The sequence below is a fragment of the Alosa sapidissima genome, chromosome 3 (assembly GCF_018492685.1).
Source record: "Alosa sapidissima isolate fAloSap1 chromosome 3, fAloSap1.pri, whole genome shotgun sequence".
Lineage (NCBI taxonomy): Eukaryota > Metazoa > Chordata > Actinopteri > Clupeiformes > Clupeidae > Alosa > Alosa sapidissima.
Window position 1 is genome coordinate 14,024,628 of NC_055959.1, and position 22,965 is coordinate 14,047,592.

Here is a 22,965-nt window from a genome sequence, read left to right on the forward strand (position 1 = left end):
TGGTTTCCTGGCTCTGGATCAGTATGGGCCATTATTGGAGAGGAAGGAAGAGAATCTGACCTCAAATCAGAGAGGTGTTGACATCATTCAAACATTGTGTGAGAGGTTTTATTAAAAGAGGGGGGTGCAGGATCAGTCAAATGAATGGTTGTAATACAGCAAGATAATTTACTTTAACATTTAACTTTACAATTTATCATTCATTAACAGCGTAACGAGTGTAAACAGCAACACAATACTTTTCCTTCAGAAGCTTTTATGTTTGCAGAATCATGTTGTAAATTGCAATGCCTGAGAAAGAGGGAATCAGAGAAAGAGAGAGAGAGAGAAGAAGTGTAGGAGCGAATAAAGGAACGAATGCAGCGTACATTCCTGAGGCAGTCGGGTTGAGGTGGGTGTGTGGGGAGGAGAGAGAGCTGCGACGTCAAACTCTTCTGGCCTGGTCCAACTCATCCGGCCCGCATTCCAAAAAGGTCTCCCACTCCTGATCTTCCTCTCTCTCCTTCCTATCTTTCTGACTTTCTTTCTCTCATCTCTCTCCCCCTCTTTCTCTCTCTCTCTCTCTCTCTCTCTCTCTTTCTCTCCCTCTCTCACTGTCTCTCAGTTGGGAAGGTGGCAAACATCAACCCCCTAACCCAGGTCTGAGGTGATCCAGGCCTCCCTAGTCTTCACTACTCAGCCCAGGCTCCAACCCCAAATAACAAGATCGACAGTGGCCAACCAACTCAGAACATTCTAAAAACAAACCTCAACTTCCAGAACTGCTCCAGAATCTAGAATGTTAGCCTACTTCACTGACTAACCCTTTCAGTGGCCCACAGCCTGACACTAGGCCATGTTCAGATCACCTCATAGTAGTTCACTACGAAATGGACTGCACAGGGTGTTCAACCATGTTACTGTACGTGAGTGATCAAGTTCCCTGTGAATGATATACCCTGTGCAGTGGGTAAGCAAATAAGGAATACATAGTAGGTACCACTTGCCATCAGAACGCAACCTGAGAGTTTAGAACGGCTAATGCTCAGTTATATTTGGAACCAGGTGGAAACAGGTCTGGGGGGGGGGGGGGGGGGGTGGAGTCATGCAGCTGGTGCCAAGGACAGCCTCTTCTTGCTAGCAGCTCCATGGTAGGGGCAAGAGAGCATGTGCGGTGGGGTTTTCTTTTTTTTCTGCCCCTGCCTGGACATCCTGGCCAGGAAGCAGGGCAGCAAAGCGAGGTCAGAGGGATCTGGATCTGGGGCGAGAGGAAAGAGAGAGGTTTCCGTGTTTAAACAGGGACTGAATGGGAACGGCCTCCTCCAATTGTTCTCGGTGATTCCAACCGTTTGCAGCCACAGGGTGCCCCCCCCCCACCCCACACACACACAGATACACACACACAAACACAGAGACACCAGCCCCTCTATACCCTCGCCTGCACAGATACCACAGTTTTTTCTTTTTTCTTCTCCTCCTTCTTCTTTTTAGGACTGACTTGCTCCAACACGATGAATCACTGCTTGAGGCGGCATGTCTGTCATTCTTGTGTTGTTTTTTTTCCTGTGTTTGCGTGTGTCAGAGAGAGAGAGCAATAGAGAGAGAGAGAGAGAGAGAAGTGTTTTTCTTGTTTTGTTTAGTTTCCAAAGTTGAAACCCAAAAGCTTGTGACTGTTGTCGAACAGGTTGCTGCTCCCCACTGGCCTCAGCAAATGGGAGAGGCCAATTAAACTCTATGTGTGTCTGTGTTCAGCCAAAAATACTATGTGTGAGTGTGTCTCATTGCGTTTGTGTGTCTGTACATCTATAAATACTATGTATGTGTCTGTGTGTAATGGCTTTTCTTTGTGCACATGTATGTGCGTGTTTATGTGTGTTTGTGTGTGTGTGTGTGTGTGTGTGTGTGTGTGTGTGTTTGTGTGTTTGTGTGAGTGGCTTTAGCCTTTTGGGCACTCCCTCTGGTTTTCTACGCTGCTCCCCTGGTAAACCACAGGATGGCTGCTCCTCTGAGTCGTTCTCCTCCCCCCACTGCGCGGCCGCGCGGGGTGGGACCGGAGTGGCCGATCCACGCAGCTGTCACCTCCCTCTGCTGTGCTGATTCCAGCATGGACTGATCTGATTGCTCTCCGAAGTCGACTCCCTTTTTCCCTCTTTTCCTGAGAACATCAGTCATGTCCTCCACATCCAGCGTTCTCTCTCTCTCTCTCTCTCTCTCCCTCTCTCTTTGACTTGTACTAACTCACTGTGTTCAGACGTGTTAAGGCAGGTCATGGAAGCCACAGCGCGGTGTCTTTTTTTCTCAGTGCTGCTCAGTTAGAGGGCAGGTCTGGAGGGTCCAGAGCTGGCTGTCCTTTTGGCCCGAGCAGGAGGAAAACAACACATGGATGTGTTTATGCGTCTATTTTTAAGAAACGCCATTGCCCTCCCTCACACACGAAGTGCTCTCAGGGTTTTACACTCGAACCCAGAAGAGAGAGAAAGAGAGAAGCCACAAGTCTCTATGGAGGCAGAGGAGAATAGAAGGCTTTGCCTTCAGAATGCCTTCCTATGAGAGTATTTATTGTTTCGTTTCCTGGTTCGTTCTTTCTTTCCCTGTGTCGGTCAATCTTAGTCAGTTAGGCCTGTCTGTTTCTTTCAAATTTAAGTATATTTTGTTGACATGAACAGGATGGATCTATGATAGCAGAGCTATGCAGTGCTCAATGAATAATGGCATTACCATACATGTACTGAAAATGAAGACTAACTGAAAATGAAGACTACTAAGAAGACAAATAAATAAATATACAAATATTTAAAAATATAGCTACAAGAAAGGAGTAGCCTATGGGATCTATAGACAATACTATAGGTATTTGTAGTCTCTCTCTCTCTCTCTCTCTCTCTCTCTCTCTCTCTCTCTCTCTCTTTGTCTGCATGTCAAAGGTTGTGTCTTTTTTAACCTGCATTCCACATGTCTCCTCATTCAGTTCTCCATAGCTGTCTTAAATTAATTGCTACAGGCACAGGTTATGTAACAGTTCAAATCAGGTTTGACGAGACAGGCTAGAAGTGCAAACGTAACATAAGACACATTCTCTGTCTCTCTTAGCATGTTTGGCAAAGTGATGGTATTTTAACACAGTTGTTTAAACAAAGAGATGCCTGAATGAAATCTGCTATTGATCAGACTGATCAGTCATCAGAGTACTCACATGAACATCCACAGTAGTAAGCAACAATATACATTGGCTTGTGGTTAGAAAACCTAGAATAGCATGGAGATTGCCCAAGTCAGCCATTTATGGATTCAATTCACTCTGAACTACATAAATGATCACATTCATTTAATCTTCCTAAACAATCCGCTAGCTGTCTGCCCCATAAGCAGGCCGTCATATAAACGCATCTCTGTAGGCAGCCTAGGCTCTGAGATCTGTACACAAAAACAATTGCTATCAACAAGGGTTGGCAACCCACTCAAAGGCAAAACAAAGTGTTTCAACCAATAACCGACGAGATGCGCGTTTAGGAGAGTTTTAATTGCACGGGAGGGAGGGGGAGGGAGTAGCGAGCTATCTCTCTGTTTTGTTTGAACATCAACAGAAGTGACATATCCCCGCTATCGCTGATACAACCTTTAAGTTTAACTGTTGTTTGGTTTTAGTTGATAGGTCTATATTGTTGCATGTGTATATGTGTAGCAATAGTGGAGTGGTAATCAGGAGAATTCCCGGTTGGCTGGTAACGCTTTGAGGCGTTTTGATATCACTGTTTGTTCTTTGTTCTTTGCTACACCCTCCAGCAGCCTGAACGGTGCGATCGTAGCCCCTCAATCTCACTCCCCACAGCCCCTCCCAACTGCCTTAGTAATAACATGTGGTACCAACTATGATGACCTGACATGCAAGTATGAGATGGGTACAGAGTAGACTACTGAAGATTTTAAATTAGCAGCCGCAACATGTTTAAACTAGCCCCAGGTTCCCCCCCTAAAATAGGATTCAGGCCAAGTTGGGTCACACTCTCATCAACACTCCCACCCCATGTCGGGAGGGGGCCACAGGAGCTTGAAATCTCCTGTTCAATATTTAGTGTCCTATTCCGCCCCTGGTGTATACTGCAAGTATCTATATTCATAATGTTGATGTCTCACCTATACAATACAATGCATATAGGTATTTTTTAACTCACCTCCGAGTGACTCCTGGAGCTCAGGGGCTGTATGCTGTTTGCCAATCATGCCATTCAGTCTTCAGCGGAGCTGAGCCATACTGCTGTTCCCCTCGTACTGGCTCGAGTGTGGTTTCCCACTTGGCACTGGTACAGGACGTGTGGTGGTGGTGCTGCTCTGTGATCTGTGATGAAAGAGGCTAGATTGAAGACAGCCCTTTGGGTGGGGGTAGGGTGGAGTGTGGGAGGGCAGTGTGAGATGAATGGTGGGACCAGCTTTAATTTCCTCAAACTGTCCGTGTGCACCGGATGTTTTGAGAATGCAAGGCAAAGCCTGGCCGGGGGTGAAAAGGGCAAGTGTAACAGAGGTGTCAGGTGTGTGTGTGTGTGTGTGTGTGTGTGTGTGGGTGTGTGTGTGTGTGCGTGTGTGTGTGTGTGTGTGTGTGTGTGTGTGTGTGTGCGTGCGTTTGTGTGTACGTGCGTCTGTGTGTGTGGGTCAGTATGTACAGTTTGTGTGTTTGTGAGTGTGTGTGTGTGTGTGTGTGTGTGTGTGTGTGTGCGTGTGTGTGTGTGTGAGCAAGTTAGTTTGTTTATTCATACATTTGTGTTTTTGCATAGCGTGAATGTGTGCGTGCATTTGTGTGTGTGTCTGCGTTCGTGTGTGTGTGGGTCAGTGTGTGTGTGTGTGTGTATATGCGAATGCATTTGTGTCCACACATAGCATGTGCGTGCGTGCACGCGCACACGTGTGTGTGGGTGTGTGTCTGTGTCTGTGTATGTATGATGCCAAGTATGAGGCCTCCTTTGCTCAATCTGACTCAGCAGACAGTGAAACACTCTAGTCCCTTGAACAACAAGATAAGCAAACCAATCTTCCTCTCCTCTTTATCTGTCTGCCCTCTCCTCTTCTCTCCTCTCCTCTTCATCTCTGTCTCTCCTCTCCTCTCCTCTCCTCTTCATCTCTGTCCCTCTCTCCTCTCATCTCCTCTTCTCTCCTCTCCTCTCCTCTTCATCTCTGTCCTTCTCTCCTCTCCTCTCCTCTCCTCTCCTCTTCATCTCTGTCCCTCTCTTCTCTCCTCTCCTCTTCATCTCTGTCTCTCCTCTCCTCTCCTCTCCTCTTCATCTCTGTCCCTCTCTCCTCTCATCTCCTCTTCTCTCCTCTCCTCTCCTCTTCATCTCTGTCCTTCTCTCCTCTCCTCTCCTCTCCTCTCCTGTCCTCTCCTCTCCTCTTCATCTCTGTCCCTCTCTCCTCTCCTCTCAAATCCTCTCCTCCTCATCTCTGGTTCCCCTCTCCTCTCCATCGTTCCACTTCTCCTTCTCTCTTTAAAGGTGTTTTAAAGCGATGCCACACGTTTTTTAGGCTAAAACATTTTATGTCACTTACTGCAAACATCACCTAACCATCCGCTAGGTGTCTGTGTCCTGAATACACTGTAAAAAAACACAATCTCTGTGGACAGCCCAGGCTCCAAAAATGGCAACAAAAACAACCTGGACAAACCTAGCCCATAAAAACATAACAAACTGTTCCAGCAAATCACAGACGAGATGCGCGTTTAGGAGAGTTTCAATTGCACGGGAGCAGCATGGGAGGGAGGGGGAGGAAGTAGCGAGCTAGCTTTCTGTATTGTTTGAAAGTCAAAAGAAGTGACGTTACCCAGCATCGCTTAGAGCACCTTTAAGTGCTCTCTGACTTCCTTTCACCACTTTTTTCTGGGTTATCCCAGTGCATTGTGAAATGTGACAGTGAGCAGCCAGACATGTTGTGCACTCACAGCTTCCTGTCGAGCAGGAACGTCTGCGTTGTGCGTGTGTGGAAGCCTACTGGTGTGATACCACATAAATCTTTAAACTGTCCATCATAGACTCATCTGGGCTAAAGAGGAGAGGCCCTATCCAAGTATCTGATCTATCCATGACGGTGTGGATGTGCATTAGTGCCTACAGCATGGGCATTTTGCACATCTGGCAAGGCACAATCAATTCTGAATGATGTATACAGGTTTTGAGCAACATATAGTGCCATCCTGGCAATGTCTTTTCCAGGGAAGACCTTGAATATTTCAGGAAAACAATGCCAAAATTTATTTTCTTCATATTTTTAAAATTCCAGGTGCTAAAATGGCCTGTCTGCAGTCCAGATCTGTCAAATTAGGTGCACCATGGAATGAAAAACATGATTAAGAATACTCCCAACTGAAATCCTATATCAGGCATTCATATAACATTTCATTCTCAAAACTCACAGTGGTAAACATGTCATCGTCCCAACATGTTTTTGAAACATGTTGCTGGCATCAAATTCAAAATGAACATATATTTTCCATGAAATAGTCAACATTTTCATTTTCAACATTTTATATGATGTCTATGTCCTTTTTGCTGCTAAATATGGGTTTTAGGAGATTTGTATATTATCACATTCTTTTTTTTATTTGCTTTTTATACAAGGTCCCAACATTTTCTGATGTTGGATTTGTATTATGATACTAGACAATATGGGAAGTCAGTAGTCTAGGTGTTCTGAATTGATTTGTTGAGTGTTGCCATGTCTGTATCCTAGAAAGATAAACAAGCCTCTTCAACAACATTCTTTTGTCAGGGGGCAGCCAGTTATTATGGTGGATCAATGCTTGAGATTTAGGTTTTCGTTTCACAGAGGCAGGTCGCCTGAGGAGGTGTGCTGAAATCTTAAATGCTGAATTACATTATCACATTATTGTGCATATGTAACCACTATGTTGAACATCTCACAGAAAGATGATAGTCAAATGCAGGAAGGGAATCAGCGGGATCACTGGATGAATGCATTAGTTCTGGGCCAGGGCCAGGAGGGATGTGAAGCTTATCTATGCAAGTATCTGCAGGTCTACTAGGCTAAAGTAATTCCTTTGCAAATGTCAGCACCTCTTATCACGGGCCCTGTGCAACATACACTGGTGAACATATGGTGCAGCATAGTCTGTCGCAAGGAAAACTTACATAAGTGTTTGTTTCCATCATTTTCGTGTTTGTTCTTTTCTTGTTACTGCTTTTATCCTTTAACATCACTTTCATAATGAAGTCTGTCTGTCAGCTCATGTATTATATTATGGTCATAAGGGTGCTGCCCCGGCTTGGCTGTATAATGGCATAATGGTATGGATATAAGAGGCTTCATTACGTGTGTCCACTAAGTTAGATGGGTATTTAGTCAATTTAGTTCATACAACATCAAGGTGCATATAATATTCCCATAACTGTGCTTCAGTTGTAATTATTTATAAGTATAGTAGTGTTATTATGTTATTATGAACAATGGCCTGTTCACATCACTGTGCTTCAACTTTGATTAATCTTTAGTGTACAGATCATAGCTGCACATAGCTTAAGTATTTAATCAAGCTTAAGTATACCCAGTGTGCAAAGTTGCGTCCCAGAGATGTGAAAAGAAAGAGATGGCCAATGACACAATGTCAACTTTTACATAAGTGTCATAAGTCATGCACAATTAACTGCCATCTGGGAAATGGCAGGGGAGTTTTCAGCCAATGGGATAACACTGTTCTGAGGCCTTTTGAAATTCTGGCCTGGCCGTCTTTGAAGTTAAACAGCGTGTGTTGACAGTAGCCATGGGTCAGATCTATTCAGTGATCCTGTGTTTAGACAAGATTTTACGAAATAACTCAATGAAGGTGCGGGGAATGTGGGGTCTTTGTGAAATTATGTTCACATATTACTATTTCAAGAAACAGAAGGAATACAATGAGTTTGACTAGCATAGCTTGCTGAGCTTTTTAGATATTTTTTTCTCCACATTTTTTTCTTCTATTTTTTGCGCGGTCCTAAAAACTGACTGCAGTTGGTGTTTCCTGTGGTTAACTTGCGGCAGCACTTTTCTCTTGAATTTCACATACATCCTCCTCTGCAAACTCAATAACTTGTAAACATGCTGGTGTGTCTGAGTCAGGATGTCTTCATGTCGGCTCGTGATTTGACAAGACACAATAAAAAAAAAAATCAGGTTTTGGTTCCTCTTTCTCTCTCTCCTTCTCCATAGCCACGTGTAAATTTTTCATACAAGAATAGCGATGTTGTGGTTAGATAATTTAATTTCTATCAATGTCCAGGGGGGGCTTGTGTTCCATTGGTGATGTACAGTAGATTGACTTCATTTTATTGGATTTGATAACTTTTATAATGTTTTTAAAATCTCTCTCTCTCTCTCTCTCTCTCTCTCTCTCTCTCTCTCTCTCTGACAGGAGGGCCAGGGTTAAGTCTTGAGCAGTCCTGTCACTGGGACACAGACGTTCAGGAGGTGGCCAGTGTGACAATGGCAACACTGAGTGGCAGTGGCGGAGGTGGCCTGGGGTTGGTCCTGGTGGAGTTTGAGTATGAGTACAAGGGCCGTGATGGCTGCATGGTGACCATCAAGCCCAACGAGCGCTACATGCTCCTGGCCAAGACCAACGACCACTGGTGGCATGTGCGACGCAACGAGCGCTCCAAACCCTTCTACATCCCCGCCAAGTATGTCAGGGAGCTGCCCAACTCCTTTCCCTCGCTGCTGGACTTTGCCGCCGTCACCTCGCCGCCCAGCCCCGAGCACAAACAACCCCCTCCGCTGGACCTGGCCGAGGAGAAGAGGGGGGGTGATGAGGTGACTATCCGCCTGCGCTCGCCCGGTGGCTACCGCAAGACGGAGAACCGCATGTCCACATTCGGCGTTCCGCTGGAGATCCACGATCCGCCGACGGGGTTCAAGAGAGGAGGACACACAGAATCCTTCTCCATGCTCAGCGGCATGGGAGGGGGAGGAGGTGGTGGCCTTCAGGAGCTCTCCTCTTCGTCATCCTCCTCTTCCTCGTCTCAGAAGAAAAGACTCAGTTTAAACCCTAACATTCTGTTTGGTGGATCGCGAGGGTCCAGCACGGCTCCTACCCATGTGATTCCTTCTGTTCCATCACTGGAGGATCTATCCTATAAGACCAGGGTGCCCAGCTTCAGCCCTGTTGACCCGGTACACCGGCCCATCCAGGGGAAACCTGTGGACCTCCCCATCATCAAAGACATTGCTAGCGACCCCCCGTTGCGGGAGGAGACACCGGAACCGGCCTCGCCCCTGGAGCCGGACTCAGAGTCTGCCTCAAGCATGGAACCAGACCGTTCGCCGGACTCGGAGAACATCTATGAGTCGATCTTGGACCTGAACCTGGATGGGTCACCTGTGACAGAGACTGCACCGGCACTGATTCCCGCTCCTGCCGTGCCAGAATCTTCTTCCACACACAACTGCCACGTCTCGCCTGTGCCGCGACAACCAAAGGTGAGTGCAGGAGAGTTACCGTGCACAGTCACTGCACTGGACATCACTGTTTACGCTACAGAATTGGGAAACTCATGTTCTGGCATGTACGTCTCTCCCGTGGAATGCTCTGCCTTCAGCGGCACATTCCGAACTTCAGGGGTATGATCTCAGAGTGATTTTGTTTTTGTTATGTCGGCTTGATTTTTTTGTATTGTGCACCAACGAAAGACAGTATAACCCTCAAAAGTGGAGATGAAATCAGTAATTCAGACAGTTTAGGCATTGTATCCTGTGTACGTGTGTCCAAACCTGTGATATATGAGGTCAATGGTACAGCTCCTTTGACATGAGGGCTTGTACCATGAAGAACTGAAATGTGACAGTGAGAGCTTTGGGTGGCTCCAGAAAAAAAGGAACGGGGATGTTTGTCTCTTCTGCATCCTCTTTATGCGCTTTGTTCTTCTTTTGGCTGTCTCAGTGTCTGAAAACAATCTTGAGATCTTACAGTAAGAGTTCTTAAGCAGCATCTCCGTCAAACTCTGAGTACTAAAGAGTCCTTAATACGAGTCTCTGCTCATATTTCTTCCCCTCTTCTTTTACTTGGTACAAAGACAACTTTGTGTACGTTAACAGGATGGTTTAGAGAGAGTTTTTTCTCAAAGTCTGTCTGGGAAATTGATTATCTGCTTTTGGAATTCAAGCAATGGGAAATTGTTGTTTGTTTAAGGCTTACCGTCAGAATGAGCATGTTTATCAGCTGTGTTTTGTTTTTCGGTAGACCCCTGTATTGCAGACGGGCCTAGTGATATTACCCATGGTGTTTTGGTTTCCTGGAGATTATGAGGCCTTGTCTCTTTGCCTCAACTGCAGAGTCTGTAGGCTGGCTGTAGCATATCCTGCCCGCCTCACCGCCAGACAAATAGTCAGGATGAGTCAGAGGTGACGTACACCAACAGGTTGTTCTGGACTGGGCCAGTTGCAAAAGCAACCACAGGGAGGCGCTGCTGCTCTCATCTCCATGAGCTCTATTGTTGGCTGTTGACTGTTGGCTGGGGAAAAAAGCAGAGAGATTCCTGCTGTGTCATCCCATTTTATTGGGGTATGTGCAGGCTCCTCCAGTTCCCAGCCACAGTGTAGCCTTTCATGACAAAAAAAAAAAGATTTCTTTTGAATATGAAATGAAACAAACAGAGTGATGCTCGCACTCTGACAGCTCAAGTGAAAACAGCTTTAATGTTTCTGGCCTGGCATTTTTGTTCCATGGATGCTGACTTCTGACGTAAACATCCAAGTCACTAGATCCTTTTCAACATTAGAACAATAGGGAACAGTGGCCATGTTGAGTTAGCTGTGCCACTGTGGTGTGAAAGACAGGATGTGGAGGGTAAGACTCATGGAAAGGGCAGAATACGCCACATGAACCCATACAACAGCCCACCAAGTTAACTGTGCTACGAGAGACATTGAAACCCAACACTTGTACCGTCTAGTACCGTAGTAGTGTTATATTGCAACATGCTATGTAACAAAACTGTTGTTACCATGCAATTATGGCAAGTTCAGTTTTATAATACTGGCAGCATGTGTACTCAGTGCATTAATTCTCCACACTGTAAAATCCTATTCTCTTTAAAGAATGTGTTCTTGAGTCTTTAACACAGAGGGTTCTAATATTATGGAGCTTTGTCTACTGTTGAAAACAAAAGTGCTCAAACAGAGATGCATTGTGACTAGGACTTTAAGCTGGAAGACAATCATGCAGGAAGCAGTTTATGAGGAATCCGCAGGTAAGGGACTGTGAGTTTCAGTATCCCCCAGATGATGCTTTGAGACTGAACTGTGAAAAACAAAAACAATGTTTTTTCACAAGGGCCTCAAGAAGAGGCTCGCCCAGGTGACAGGGGTTTGGCTCCACCACAGAAAATACATGAGGAATGTTAAGCTGAAGTCAAAGCGATCCATCAAGTGTAGTTAGAGTCTAAAAATGAGAGTGCACAAAGTTTACTTGACACTTCATGGAGAGCCAGACGTGCTGAGACCGATCATATATGTGCTGCATGCCTATGGGTTTGCTATGAGATTCAGAGGTGGATTCCAGTTTCTGAATTATGCAGAGTTTTTGGAGAAAAACATGCATGTGATTTTGCCAGTGCAAAACACAAGGCTTTGCCTGTGAGGTGAATTTCCTTGCGAATTTAATGAGCCATAACAACATTGCTTTCAGGAAATACTTTGGTTCAAGCCAAGTTTCATGTTCTCTCTTAGGCCAATTATGTTGTACACATAAAAAACAAACATTTTTTCTACATTAAACCACTAACACATAATCCTTCCACAGTACCCACATTACCACATTACAAGTATAATACACCTACATTTCGGTTTGAGGCTTTTGAAACGGAATCAGTTTAGCACTCATGTCTAAAACTGACCAAAACACAGACATACTCCCGAGGGGTCTGTATCGTCTTCATAGATCTGAACACAAACTGGACAGTAGACCCCTACAGAAGTGCTGGCCTCATCCACGCAGGACAGCAGGCTGAGTGCTTTCATAAGGCCAGAGCACTGGCAGACGAGAGAACAGGTCTGAGATCGATCTCAGGGGCGGTGTTATACTCCGTGACTGGCTTAGCATCTGGACCAGCGCGCCTCTGGGGCCTCGGGGGTCCGAACCATTTGGATTTTACATTACGGTGAGCTAGTCATGGGAAATGAGTCGGCGTCGGGTAAGTACGGAGAAATGTGCTCGAAGGGTCTCTTTAAGAGGTGGACTGAGTTTCTTTGGCACAGGTGAGCCTGTGCTTCATGTCTCTGTTATGTCCGTGGTCAACGGAGAAGGTGAATCATTTCCAAGGTGAAACACTTATCTCTGAGCCCTTTTATTTTTCACCTGGCTTTTTATGTCTGGGTTGTTTTTAATTGTAAAATAAATATGGATGTTACATAGTCATTTAGCCTGGCCTCACTTATCTAACATAAGATGCAGCAAGACACCAATGCCTTTAAGGTCAGAGTTCTGATACTGCACACCTCCGTTATTACAAAACAAACATGTTGGATTTTCGAGTGAAGTGAACCCAAGCATGTGAAACACTTAACCGTTAGGATAGGATCCCATGGCCATATTATTACTGAAAGCACTCAAAAGAGAAATGAAGAAATGGGACACAGTATTTCATACCATCACATTATTCGCAAATGTCTGCTTTGTGATTCAGCTGCGTCATCATATCGTATGGTCATTCAAAGCCAGCTCAAAGACAGCCTCAGGCACGGGGAGACTCTCACTAGCCTACATGTCCTCCTGCCTCTGTGCAGCCAGTTAAAGTTACACAGGCATTGTCTGTCCCCTGGAGTCGTCACGCTCATATCTGTCACAGTCATCAACTGTTTCAACCGTGCGTGAGGATCCCGTTTCATGGACGTCTCCTATTGATTTCAGGTAGTGTTCTGTAGGGAGGATGCAGGTGAATGAATCCTATAGAACCCCAATATTCGTTTGTAAAAAAAAGATGATGTTAATTTAGGTTTTAGCCAATAAAGCAAAAGACTTGGTGTAGGCTAGCCTGGGACAGATTTGTGGTAGGACTGAAAGACATGAATGAGAATAGTGGAGCTATTCCATTATACCTTAATTTCCTTTTTAAAAAAATGTCTTATTGAAGCTGTGTGCTTCACACCACATGACACTGAAGAGAGCAGATTTACCTGTTACGAATTTCTTCATCTTAATGTATGTGAATGCTAGCAGAACTGACAGTGAAGTCACTTGTTTCTGAAGTTTGGGTTCAGTCAGTGGTAAATCAACCTATCATTGGGGGTTGTTATCTTGTATTCTCTCAATCTGAACGTGTAGACGTGTCCTCCCAGCTCCTGTTTCCTTTTCGTCAGGAGCGGACAGACCCGCCCGGCTGCCCCGGGGCGACGGCTCTTGTGTTTACCAAATAAAGGAGGAACTCTTTTCCTGTAGGATTCAAAGCTTCACCCGTGTGCTTTAATCCCGAATGATCGAAATCCTATACACGCAGGTAGGCGTATGGCGTAGAGTAGACACACACTCAGAATGCTCAGGTGCGTGCATCAAAAAAGAAATAGGCCCGGCCTACATTTTAGAATTACCATATAATCCAAGGTTTTTATCATCTTACTCGTGGACGGTGGCAAAAAGAAAAATAAACACTTCTTCCGAAAATGAAACGATACAAAATACACTGTCACTGCCCTTCTACTCCCGATACATGTCCAAAAGCCACCCAACTATTTTAGAATCTATTAATGCATGCCGAATGACAGGCAAACTGACAGTCTACATGTACAGGATGGTGCGGGAAGGAAAGAGTTAACTCCAGCGGGAATGAAGAACCACTCCCCATGGACTCGTAGCTGAACCCCTCTCACCTGCTCTACCCGCCTATACCTGCGGCGTCGAGAACTAGTAGTGAAGGAGAGGAGTAAAGGAGTCTTTTAGGTGCGACTGTAGCCTACAGGGGCAGGCAGGCCCGTTTTTTTTTTGTATTGAGCCTGAACAGGACGGAAGAAGGTTGACTTTAAAGAGATCCGCCGCGCGCATTTGTCGTGGACTCTACACCTAACGAAAGAAGGTGAGGAATAGTAGGCGATTGTTGTGGCTTCATTTAACTATTTGACCGCACAGACTGTTGTGACGATTTGATTAGGCAAGTCAGTATAAAGTGCAATTCGCTTAACTTAAAAGAGTTGTGCCCTTTTACCCCGTGGTAAATTGTTGGTCTTTTTGAGAAGCTGATCACTAATGTTTGGATTACTTGCTGTAATAACGTCACTACTTGTTAGATCACATAAAAGGAGTGAGTGGAAGGCGTTGACCTCCTCCTTTGACATTTGGTCAGTTGCCACTTGTTCAACTCATTGATGACATTAGTGAATAGTTGTTGATCATATTAGGGATCTGAACAAAAACCATATCACAATGGACTATAAAGAGGACAAAAACTGGAGGAAATGGCATCAGCAAGGTTAGAATGCCAGTAAATCATAAAATGATTGCACAGTGATTTCTTGTTGAACCCATAAACAGCTTGATATGTTAGACTCTTGTCACCACTGTCTTATCACCTGCAGTGAGGAAGAGTGCATATGGCCTAGTTGTTGTTTGTTGACCTTTGCAACTCCGCTATGATTAGCCTTCAGAAATGATCAAAACACATTGGTGCACTGCAATCATCTGGAATTTGTGGCTGGTGGAATAAGTGATATCATGTCTGAGAGAAGACACTGTTTTGGAGAACCCTTGTGACATAGTGGTTTGCCTTTATCCTGTGTGTGTGTGTGTGTGTGTGTGTGTGTGTTTGTTTGTACACGTAGTTGTCTTTCTGTGACATGGTTGTATGTAGGTTTTTTTTTCTCTACTGATGGTGTGTACAGTGTACAGTACACTGTCTGCACGTGCATGATTATAATTGTGGTTCTTTTCTCTCTTGCTCTCTCTCTCTCTCTCTCTGTGTGTGTGTGTGTGTGTGTGTGTGTGTGTGTGTGTGTGTGGGTGTGTGTGTGTGTGTGGGTGTGTGTGTGTGTGTGTGTGTGTGTAGGCTACATGTGTATTGCCCCAACCTGTGTGGACCTTGAGTATAAACAAAACCCCTATTGATGTTATTGTTTTTAACTGATTGTTCTTCATATCAAGGAGCCCTGCTCTTGTGTCTCCCATGTGATTCTAATGTACTGGGTTTAGTACCAGTTAACATTGTGCATGGTGATGTTGTGTGCGCTATGGGGCAAGCGGCTGCAGTGTCCATACCACATTCAGGTCCAAATATTTTCCTCCCACTTTCCTATCTGAATAGACAGAGGAAAAAGCCTCCCAAAATATATTTAAAAATTGCTGGTGTTTAGCAAACCACTCCAATGGTTCTGTGAATAATCTAACCTATCTTCTTTCTAATCTTAATTGGACAGTAGTATATGGGATTAGAATCACAGACACGTGTTTAGAAGAAGGATTCCATACAGCATTACTTTAATTCTCTGTATTTCCTATAAGCATCAACATTTACCCCCTCTTATAGGTATAATCTCCCGATAAGCCAGTCATGTCTTCCATAATTGATATCATGATGTCAAACTCATGATACTCCAAGCTATAAATGGACTGTGTGTACAGTATATATGTTTGCAATTACGATTGTTGGGGTCAAACTACAAGGGAGAGGAATGTCACGAGAGCCCCTTCTGAATGCATGAATCATTGATGCGCTGTCACACTTGGCTACACTGCACACCCCTAGAAAGTGTGCCTCATTGGTTCTACTGCATACATGAGAAACCCCTTCAAGGTTTCACTTTAATAAGTAGCTTTTGCCATTTAAAAATCTTATCTTCTTTACTGGCTTCTGCAAAGCATCGTATAGATTCTACTAACCCTTAAGTATCATTTGGCATTCAGAGGATCCTTAATGGTTTTACATTTTTCACTCTAACTCAGTGTATTCTTTTTGCCCTATTTACTCAGTAGTTTGTATGGAGGTAGCAGTGTGCACTTCTTACTTTAGCCTGTGGGTTAGCATGTCTAGGCCTGTGATGGCTGGAAAAATAACAAAAAGCCTTAATGGCTGAATTTGACGGTGTTCTGAACTACGAGCATTTATGTAAATATCAGCAAGTATGCTCTATGCTTCGCACACATAGAGTGTTCATTACTTATTAGACTAGTGGCTCACAGTCATAGAGGTCCTATTTCACACATGCTCACGAGGTTCCTTACCTTTAGTGTTCTGTTCTGAAACTACACACTCCCAGCTTCTGCATTCGAAAACATGGGGGGTAAAGTGTAAGGGAGTTTTCCACTTTTTTTCTGTTGAACTGTCCTCTCTTGTTTCAGTTGTGCAGAGCCATCCAAACTAACTCAGCAGAGGCAGGGACAACTAAAACCTGTGGTTTTAATGGGCATGTTAAGAAGTATTTTGTTCTTTCATTTTGTATTTTTTATTCATGAGTTTTTTTATGAAAGTGAACGTATTAAATGTTTGTGAACAGGGCACTGAATATGCCCCCTCATCAATCCCACCCACCCTCTAATATGTCCCTGTAGTCAGGAGAGCCAGGTGCTCTGGAGGCCATAGTGGTGACACACCCAATTCATCAGGACTCATCTTTCACACTATAGTCAGCATGTTCACTGTGGGTATGTGTGTGTTTGTGCATGTGTGTGTGCATATTTTTGTGTGTGTGCTTGTGTTTTACCACAACAATTTGCAAGGCAGGGCAGCCATATTGGAAGACCAAATCATAGTATGGGAGGTGATGAGGCAGCAACTTTATCAGCTCGAAGGTGGTTCAGATTAGCGAGATCTACTCATGAACATCAGTAGGTCTGTATCCAGTCTGAGAAACAGAAGGGTCTTTCCAGACCTTGAGTTCTTACCCGAAAAGGGAACCAACACAGACGGACTTGTTGTCATGAGTGTGAAAGGACTGCTTCCCCCAGAGGATTTTGGAGAGTGTGTGTGTAGGTGTATGGCTGTGTGTGCCTCCGTATATGCGTGAGAGTGATGAGGCACCCTCTGTGCCTGTCTGTCTGGCTTGCATAATTCTGCATCTCTACATGTTTCTTGCTATTGCAGCTGAATCAGTTGTTCCCCCACTGTTCTAAACAAACAGCCCAATTGCAAAGTTTGCTTACATTCAAATGCCCAGTATCCTTTTCCTACAGGAAATGGATAATGGAGAGTGAACCCCCCCCACCCTGTAATGGCGTCAGAAACACTCCCCTGTGTGCCTATGGGCGTGCTGTGTGTGTGTGTGTGTGTGTGTGTGTGTGTGTGTGTGTGTGTGTGTGTGGGCATATTGATATTGAATGTTTTTGTGGTGTGTAGGTGTGTCAGTGTTTGTGCTTGTGCCCCCCCCCCCCCCCCGAGAGGTTGCATACCTTTGTACTTAATTTTGTGCTTCAGGTGCATGTGGGTTTGAGAATGTGTGGGTGTGTATGTATGTGTGTGTGAAAGTCTCTGTGGGTGTGCATGCTGTTATATCTGTGTGTGTGTGTGTGTGTGTGTGTGTGTGTGTGTGTGTGTGTGTCTGTGTACTGTGCTCAGGGGAGTCCTGATAAGTCTCTGCTTTGATGCCTGTGGAGCCTGTTAAGTGGCAGGCAACTTTTATTCTCTCTCTCTCTCTGTCTGTCTCCTTTCCCTCTCTCTCTCTCTCTCTTTCTCCTTCTCCCTCTCTCATAATGAGCTTCATGCCCTTTTAGTGAGACTTTTTCCTTCAGGAGTGCTAGACGTTGTGGTCAGGCGGAGAGTGGCCCGGGGTGCGCTCGGTCAGAAATCCCCCCTCTCTTCCTCTTCTCCCTGGCTGACGTGTTAATGTCTGGGTCGATGTGGAAGTGGGGCCACAAGCTTCCTCCGGGTGTTTTGCTTTCTCTTCCCACGCGCTGAGTTGTCCTAGTCGTAGTCTACATTCTCACCTCGCTTTGTCAGTCTGCTGGTGGTCAGTTAGCTGCTGGTCAGTTGGCGGGTGTGCTGCTCCTGTGACATGATGCCCGTGCCCAAACTGCTGCGCAAGGCGTCTCTCAGCCTCAGGCCCCGCTTTGACTCGCTCCTGCGGATCATCAAGGTAAAGCAACCGTTCATGGGTCAGACTTTGAGTGTCACTGAAGTTGCTGACCATAGCAGGATGTTAAGAGTCAGTTGTTACATTCCGGTTGACATTGTACAAAGCTGAAAGGTTATTCTGCTTGTTAAGATAATCTGTTTGTCACTTGAGTGTTTTTCAAGAGGGCAGGTTTATCTTAAAAGTGGCAATGGACTTTATAAAATGCACTGCTTGGTTATTTTATGTGCTTTATTCTTGAGTCATTGGATAACAGCCATGTATTCAGTCAGCAGACAGAATTTCTCTTTGATCTTTTCTGTAATTCAGCTTGTTGACATACTAGCCACGATTACATGGACAGTTTTTTTGTCATTCCGGTTAAACTACTCCGATTGAAAAAAAAAAATACTGTCTGTTTACATGGGGTACATTCTATTCCGATCACAGGGGCTCTCAAGAGCTTTAGAATCTTTGATTGGAATAGCTGTTGTTGCCTACTTTTCCTTTAGAAGAAACAGCAGGCAATCCAATTGACCGTTTACATGGCTGTTCAATCGGAATAGATAGATAGATAGATAGATAGATAGATACGTTATTGATCCCCAGGGGAAATTCAAGGATAGGAATAGGAACTGACTACACCACCTATTTCATTCCAATTAAAATTCTGATTGGATCAAGCCTTTTTATTCTGATTGAGGTGTTAATATGAGAATTTTTATTCCGATTGAGCCGTTATTCCGTTTCTAATCGGATCTGAAGTTTCCATGTAAAGATGGCTACCATAGATATACACAGGTATATATATCTATGGTGGCTACTGTCTGCCTCTTAATCTGGGCATGGTCTTTGAGAATTCTGTGTGTTCACAGTTACACAGACTTTTAATTTTGAATTTTGAAACCAAGTACCGCAGAGTGGCACAAAATGTTTATTCTGGTTAAATGTCTACAATGATGATACATTGCTTTATACTCATTCTCTCGTATACCCAGTATCTTCTTTATCCTGAATATGGTGGATTTAGTTCTGGTGAGCCTATTAGATCTTATAGAAGTCTACATACTTTTCAAACCACCTGCTTGTGTGTGTGCTCCCACACGTTGTTGATTGATTATTTAGTATCCTGGCCTGTATATTATTATTAGGGTATGAGTTTGTGCTCCCTGGCTTGTGCGTGCTGTAGACAGCCTTTCCTTCATGTTTGCAGTGGCTTCTTTCTCCTCTTCCTTCATTTCTTCTTACTCAAGGAACATGCTCTGGAGAGGAAAGACCCTATAGCTAGGCACTTTTGTGGCCAAATTTAAGAAGTTTTTCCAATAATGGTGTGCATTTCTGATAAACACTAACGACTAGTTCCCCTTACATGGATTAGAGGCTAAACGTTTTAATGGCTTTTAATGCATCCATTAATCCATATACAGGAAATTGACCTTGAATGTCATAGCCAAACGGGTGTTTTATCCACAGTAGGCATTCAGGTCTCCACAGACCCACAGTATTTATTGGCTGAATGTGTTGTGGTGCTGCCAACATTTACAGGTGTGTTTCTCCAGTGCAGACTGGTTCAATTACTGGGAGAGTGGGAGCCGTGTATGAGATATAATAGGGAGGCTACACGGGGCACATAACTGATGCGTTCCATTCGCGTAGCGTCTGTTGCAACAATTAGCCTCCACCATAATCAATGGACCCTACACCAGACGTGAGAGCGGCGCCTACGCTTCAAAAAAACTAGATGTACCGCAGAGCGGTACAAAATATGACCGCCGCCCAGTCCAGCACATTTTTTCCAGAAAAATAAGTCACGCTTGTCAAATTGTGTTCATTTCCTACTTTGTTCCTTTGTTGTGTGTTTGTAATTGAGTGTGTGCAGAGTGTGTGGTTGTTTTTGTGTATATGTGTTTTGTGTGTGAGTGTGTGTGTGTGTGCGTGTGTTTGTAGGTGTGTTTGTATGTGTGTGTGTGTGTGTGTGTGTGTGTGTGTGTGTGTTTGTGTGCGTGTTTGTGCGTGTCGTGTGTGTGCATGTATGTGTGTGTGCATGTGTGCATGAGTAGTGTGTGTTTTTTTTGTTTTTTGTTTTTTGTTTTTTTTGTGCATGTGTGCATGAGTAGTGTGTGTTTTTGTGTGTGTGTGTGTGTGTGTGTGTGCGCATGTGTACGACGGAGTATTAGGGCCACACATGAAGAAAAAAAATATTTTTGCCATGGCGAGATTAAACTCGACATGTTGACTTTAAAGTCAGCATGTCGACATTAAACTCGACATTTCGAGAATAAAGTTGAAATGTAATGTCGACTTTAATCTTGACGTGTCGACTTTCAGATAGATTGCGTCTTTCTGTTAACTACTCATTGCCGTCATCGTGAAGTGCTGTATCTCGCGGTTGGAAGTACCATGCACTATGCCGTTTAGTATATAGCTAGAATAATACATGTATCCAATGATATGTTTCTATACAAAATGCTATTTCACTCAGTTTTACGTGTGTAAGGCCACCGCACATTCAAATAACTGCCCTTCATGAACCAGGCCGTCACTCTCCATAGGTTAACTAAAACTGCTTTTCCATGTCTCACCTGCAATAAACATAGGAGGCTATAAACACAGGTATAGCCTAAGCATATATTTTGATCCCGTGAGGGAATATGTGTGCATGTATACTTTATTTATGCACTGTGTGTGCATATGTTGAACCTTTAGATAAAAAACACTCTTTAATAATAGGCCTACAATAAATAAAAAAAAACGCTAATGATGTTTAGGCTACTTTTGACCATCGCATTTATCGCCTGTAACTCCGTGATAAGGACCTACAGGAAAGTATTTGGCTGAGCAACGGAGGTTAATGTTTTATGTTTTGTTCACATGATATAGGCCTATGTCTAATCATTGTTGCAGTCGAAGAAAACTGGAATGTTTAATTCGTCCTCCCTTTCAGTCGTCCCGAGCGGTCCTTCTTTCTCCAAACTAACTTTATTCTCAAAATGTTGAGTTTAATGTCGACACGTCGAGATTAAAGTCGACATGATATTTCAACTTTATTCTCGAAATGTCGAGTTTAATGTCGACATGGCGACTTTAAAGTCGATACATTGAGATTAAAGTCGACATTACATTTCAACTTTATTCTTGAAATGTCGAGTTTAATGTCGACATGGCGAGTTTAATCTCGTCATGGCAAAAATATTTCTTCCTTCATGTGTGGCCCTAATACTCCGTCGTACATGTGTGTATGTCTTTATGTATGTATACATAAATAAAGCAAATCAGGGAACCACCTACTCTTTGCGATAAGTGCCATGGGATCTTTAACAACCATGGTGAGTCAGGACCTCAATTTAACATTCATGCAAAGGAAAACATCTCCTGCAGTACAGTGTCCCTGTCACTGCAATAGGACATTGGGATTGATATTTGTTTGGTGGCTTTTGGCCACAGGGAAGTGTGCCACCTACTGGCCAGCCACCAACACCGCTTCCAGCAGGATCATACTCTTCCAAGGAGGTTTCTTATCCAAGTACTAACTAAGCCTCCTTGCTTCAGTAATTCAGCAAAGTTAGGGTATCTGCTGGTCTTGCTGCTGGCTAAACACAAAAGGTGAAAGGCATATAGGATTCTAACTGTCTCACTGAATTGCATTATGCACACTCAATTCTCACTGGTATCTGCTAGACAACAAGTACCAAAACATGATTAGTTCATAGATTTCACATGTAAAAACATTTTATACAACCCCACCCCCATCTTGCCTGTTCATAATTCTGAGAAATTCTTTAATTGTGCACCTATGTGCGTGTATGTGTTTATGTTTGTGTGTGTGTGTGTGTGTGTGTGTGTGTGTCCATGTGCTTGTGGGTGTGCCTGTATGTGTTTGTGTGTGAATATCTATTTATGCACATGTGTGCATATGGAATGGGTTAACATGACCCCTGGAGGCAAACATACGCAAAAAATTGGTCATCCTAGGCCCTACGGTTCTCAAGATATTAACAGAAAACTCTGTTGGTGTACGATCACTAAATGTACACATAAATTAATGTATTGTATGGCCCCCCATGAACGAAAGTCAACGAAACTTGGCATGCATTAGGAGGGTGTCATAATGATCCTACGCTTTCAATTTCGTGCAGTTTTGACCATGTCAGCTAGAGATATTGTGATTACAACACCTAATTTTCTGCTTTTTAATTTTTAACTAGGTGGCGCTATACATGAAATAAGTGGTAATGGGATGGGTTGACATGGCCCCTTAAGACCAACATACAAAAAAAAGGTGGTCCTCCTAGGCCCTACGGTCATAATTAAACCAGTCTTCTAAAACTATTTTTACGCTACGCAAACGGAACGGTTCAGTTACTTGCCCAGTGTAGCCCAGGTGTAGAAAGGCAATGCAGTGGCTCCTGTTGCTATGCTTGCGGATCATTTCACTTCAGAGCCCTCTGTAATTACGCAACAGTGACAGTTTGCTGTTGTTACTCCTCTCAGCTTTCTACTAGAATGAAGAGTGGAGCTACTGCAGTGAAGTTGTTCTGCAGTAGTTATAGTAGAGAAGGTTATCCTTAGGCTCATGAACTTGTTTTAGAGTTTACACAGTTGTTCAAAACAGCATTAGTAATGACGGTGTACCTGCAACAAGAAGGGTCTCTGAAAAAGGTCTTGGTCCACGAGCAAGAAAAAAGGAGGGATTTAGAGAGGGAGAGAGGAGAAGGAGTGGGCTGTTTGTTTGACTGTTACCCTATCCCTCAACTGGGCTTTGTTTGGTGTGGGAAAGAGGCGCAGAGGCTTGGTGGTCCCCCCAGGGCAGTGTGTCCTGCTCTGATTCCCATGACCGCCAGCACAAGCCTCTCCGAGGCACTATGGTGGACCTGATTAGGTCCTAATACTTTAAAGGTGCTCTAAGCGATGCCACGCGTTTTTTAGGCTAAAACATTTTATGTCACTTACTGCAAACAGCACCTAACCAACCACTAGCTGTCT

General features: G+C 44.1%; 2 protein-coding genes across 4 annotated transcripts in view; one reads left to right on the forward strand and one right to left on the reverse strand.

Moving 5' to 3' along the window:
- LOC121706285 (interferon beta-like) overlaps positions 1-4,578 on the reverse strand; it is a 29,249-nt gene extending 24,671 nt beyond the window's left edge. Inside the window, exon 1 of the mRNA XM_042087901.1 lies at positions 4,152-4,578. The gene's annotated coding sequence lies outside the window, so the exon portion shown is untranslated. The remainder of the gene's footprint in view (positions 1-4,151) is intronic.
- arhgap27l (Rho GTPase activating protein 27, like) overlaps positions 1-22,965 on the forward strand; it is a 37,929-nt gene that overhangs the window by 1,334 nt on the left and 13,630 nt on the right. For 2 of the 3 annotated variants that reach the window (XM_042087864.1, XM_042087865.1), the window contains exon 2: positions 8,372-9,435. In XM_042087864.1, coding sequence (XP_041943798.1) covers positions 8,443-9,435 — 993 coding nt within the window. In that variant the 5' untranslated portion in view covers positions 8,372-8,442. Of the gene's footprint in view, positions 1-8,371; positions 9,436-17,909; positions 18,007-22,965 lie in introns of those variants that run through there. The other variant, XM_042087866.1, reaches the window with a different exon arrangement.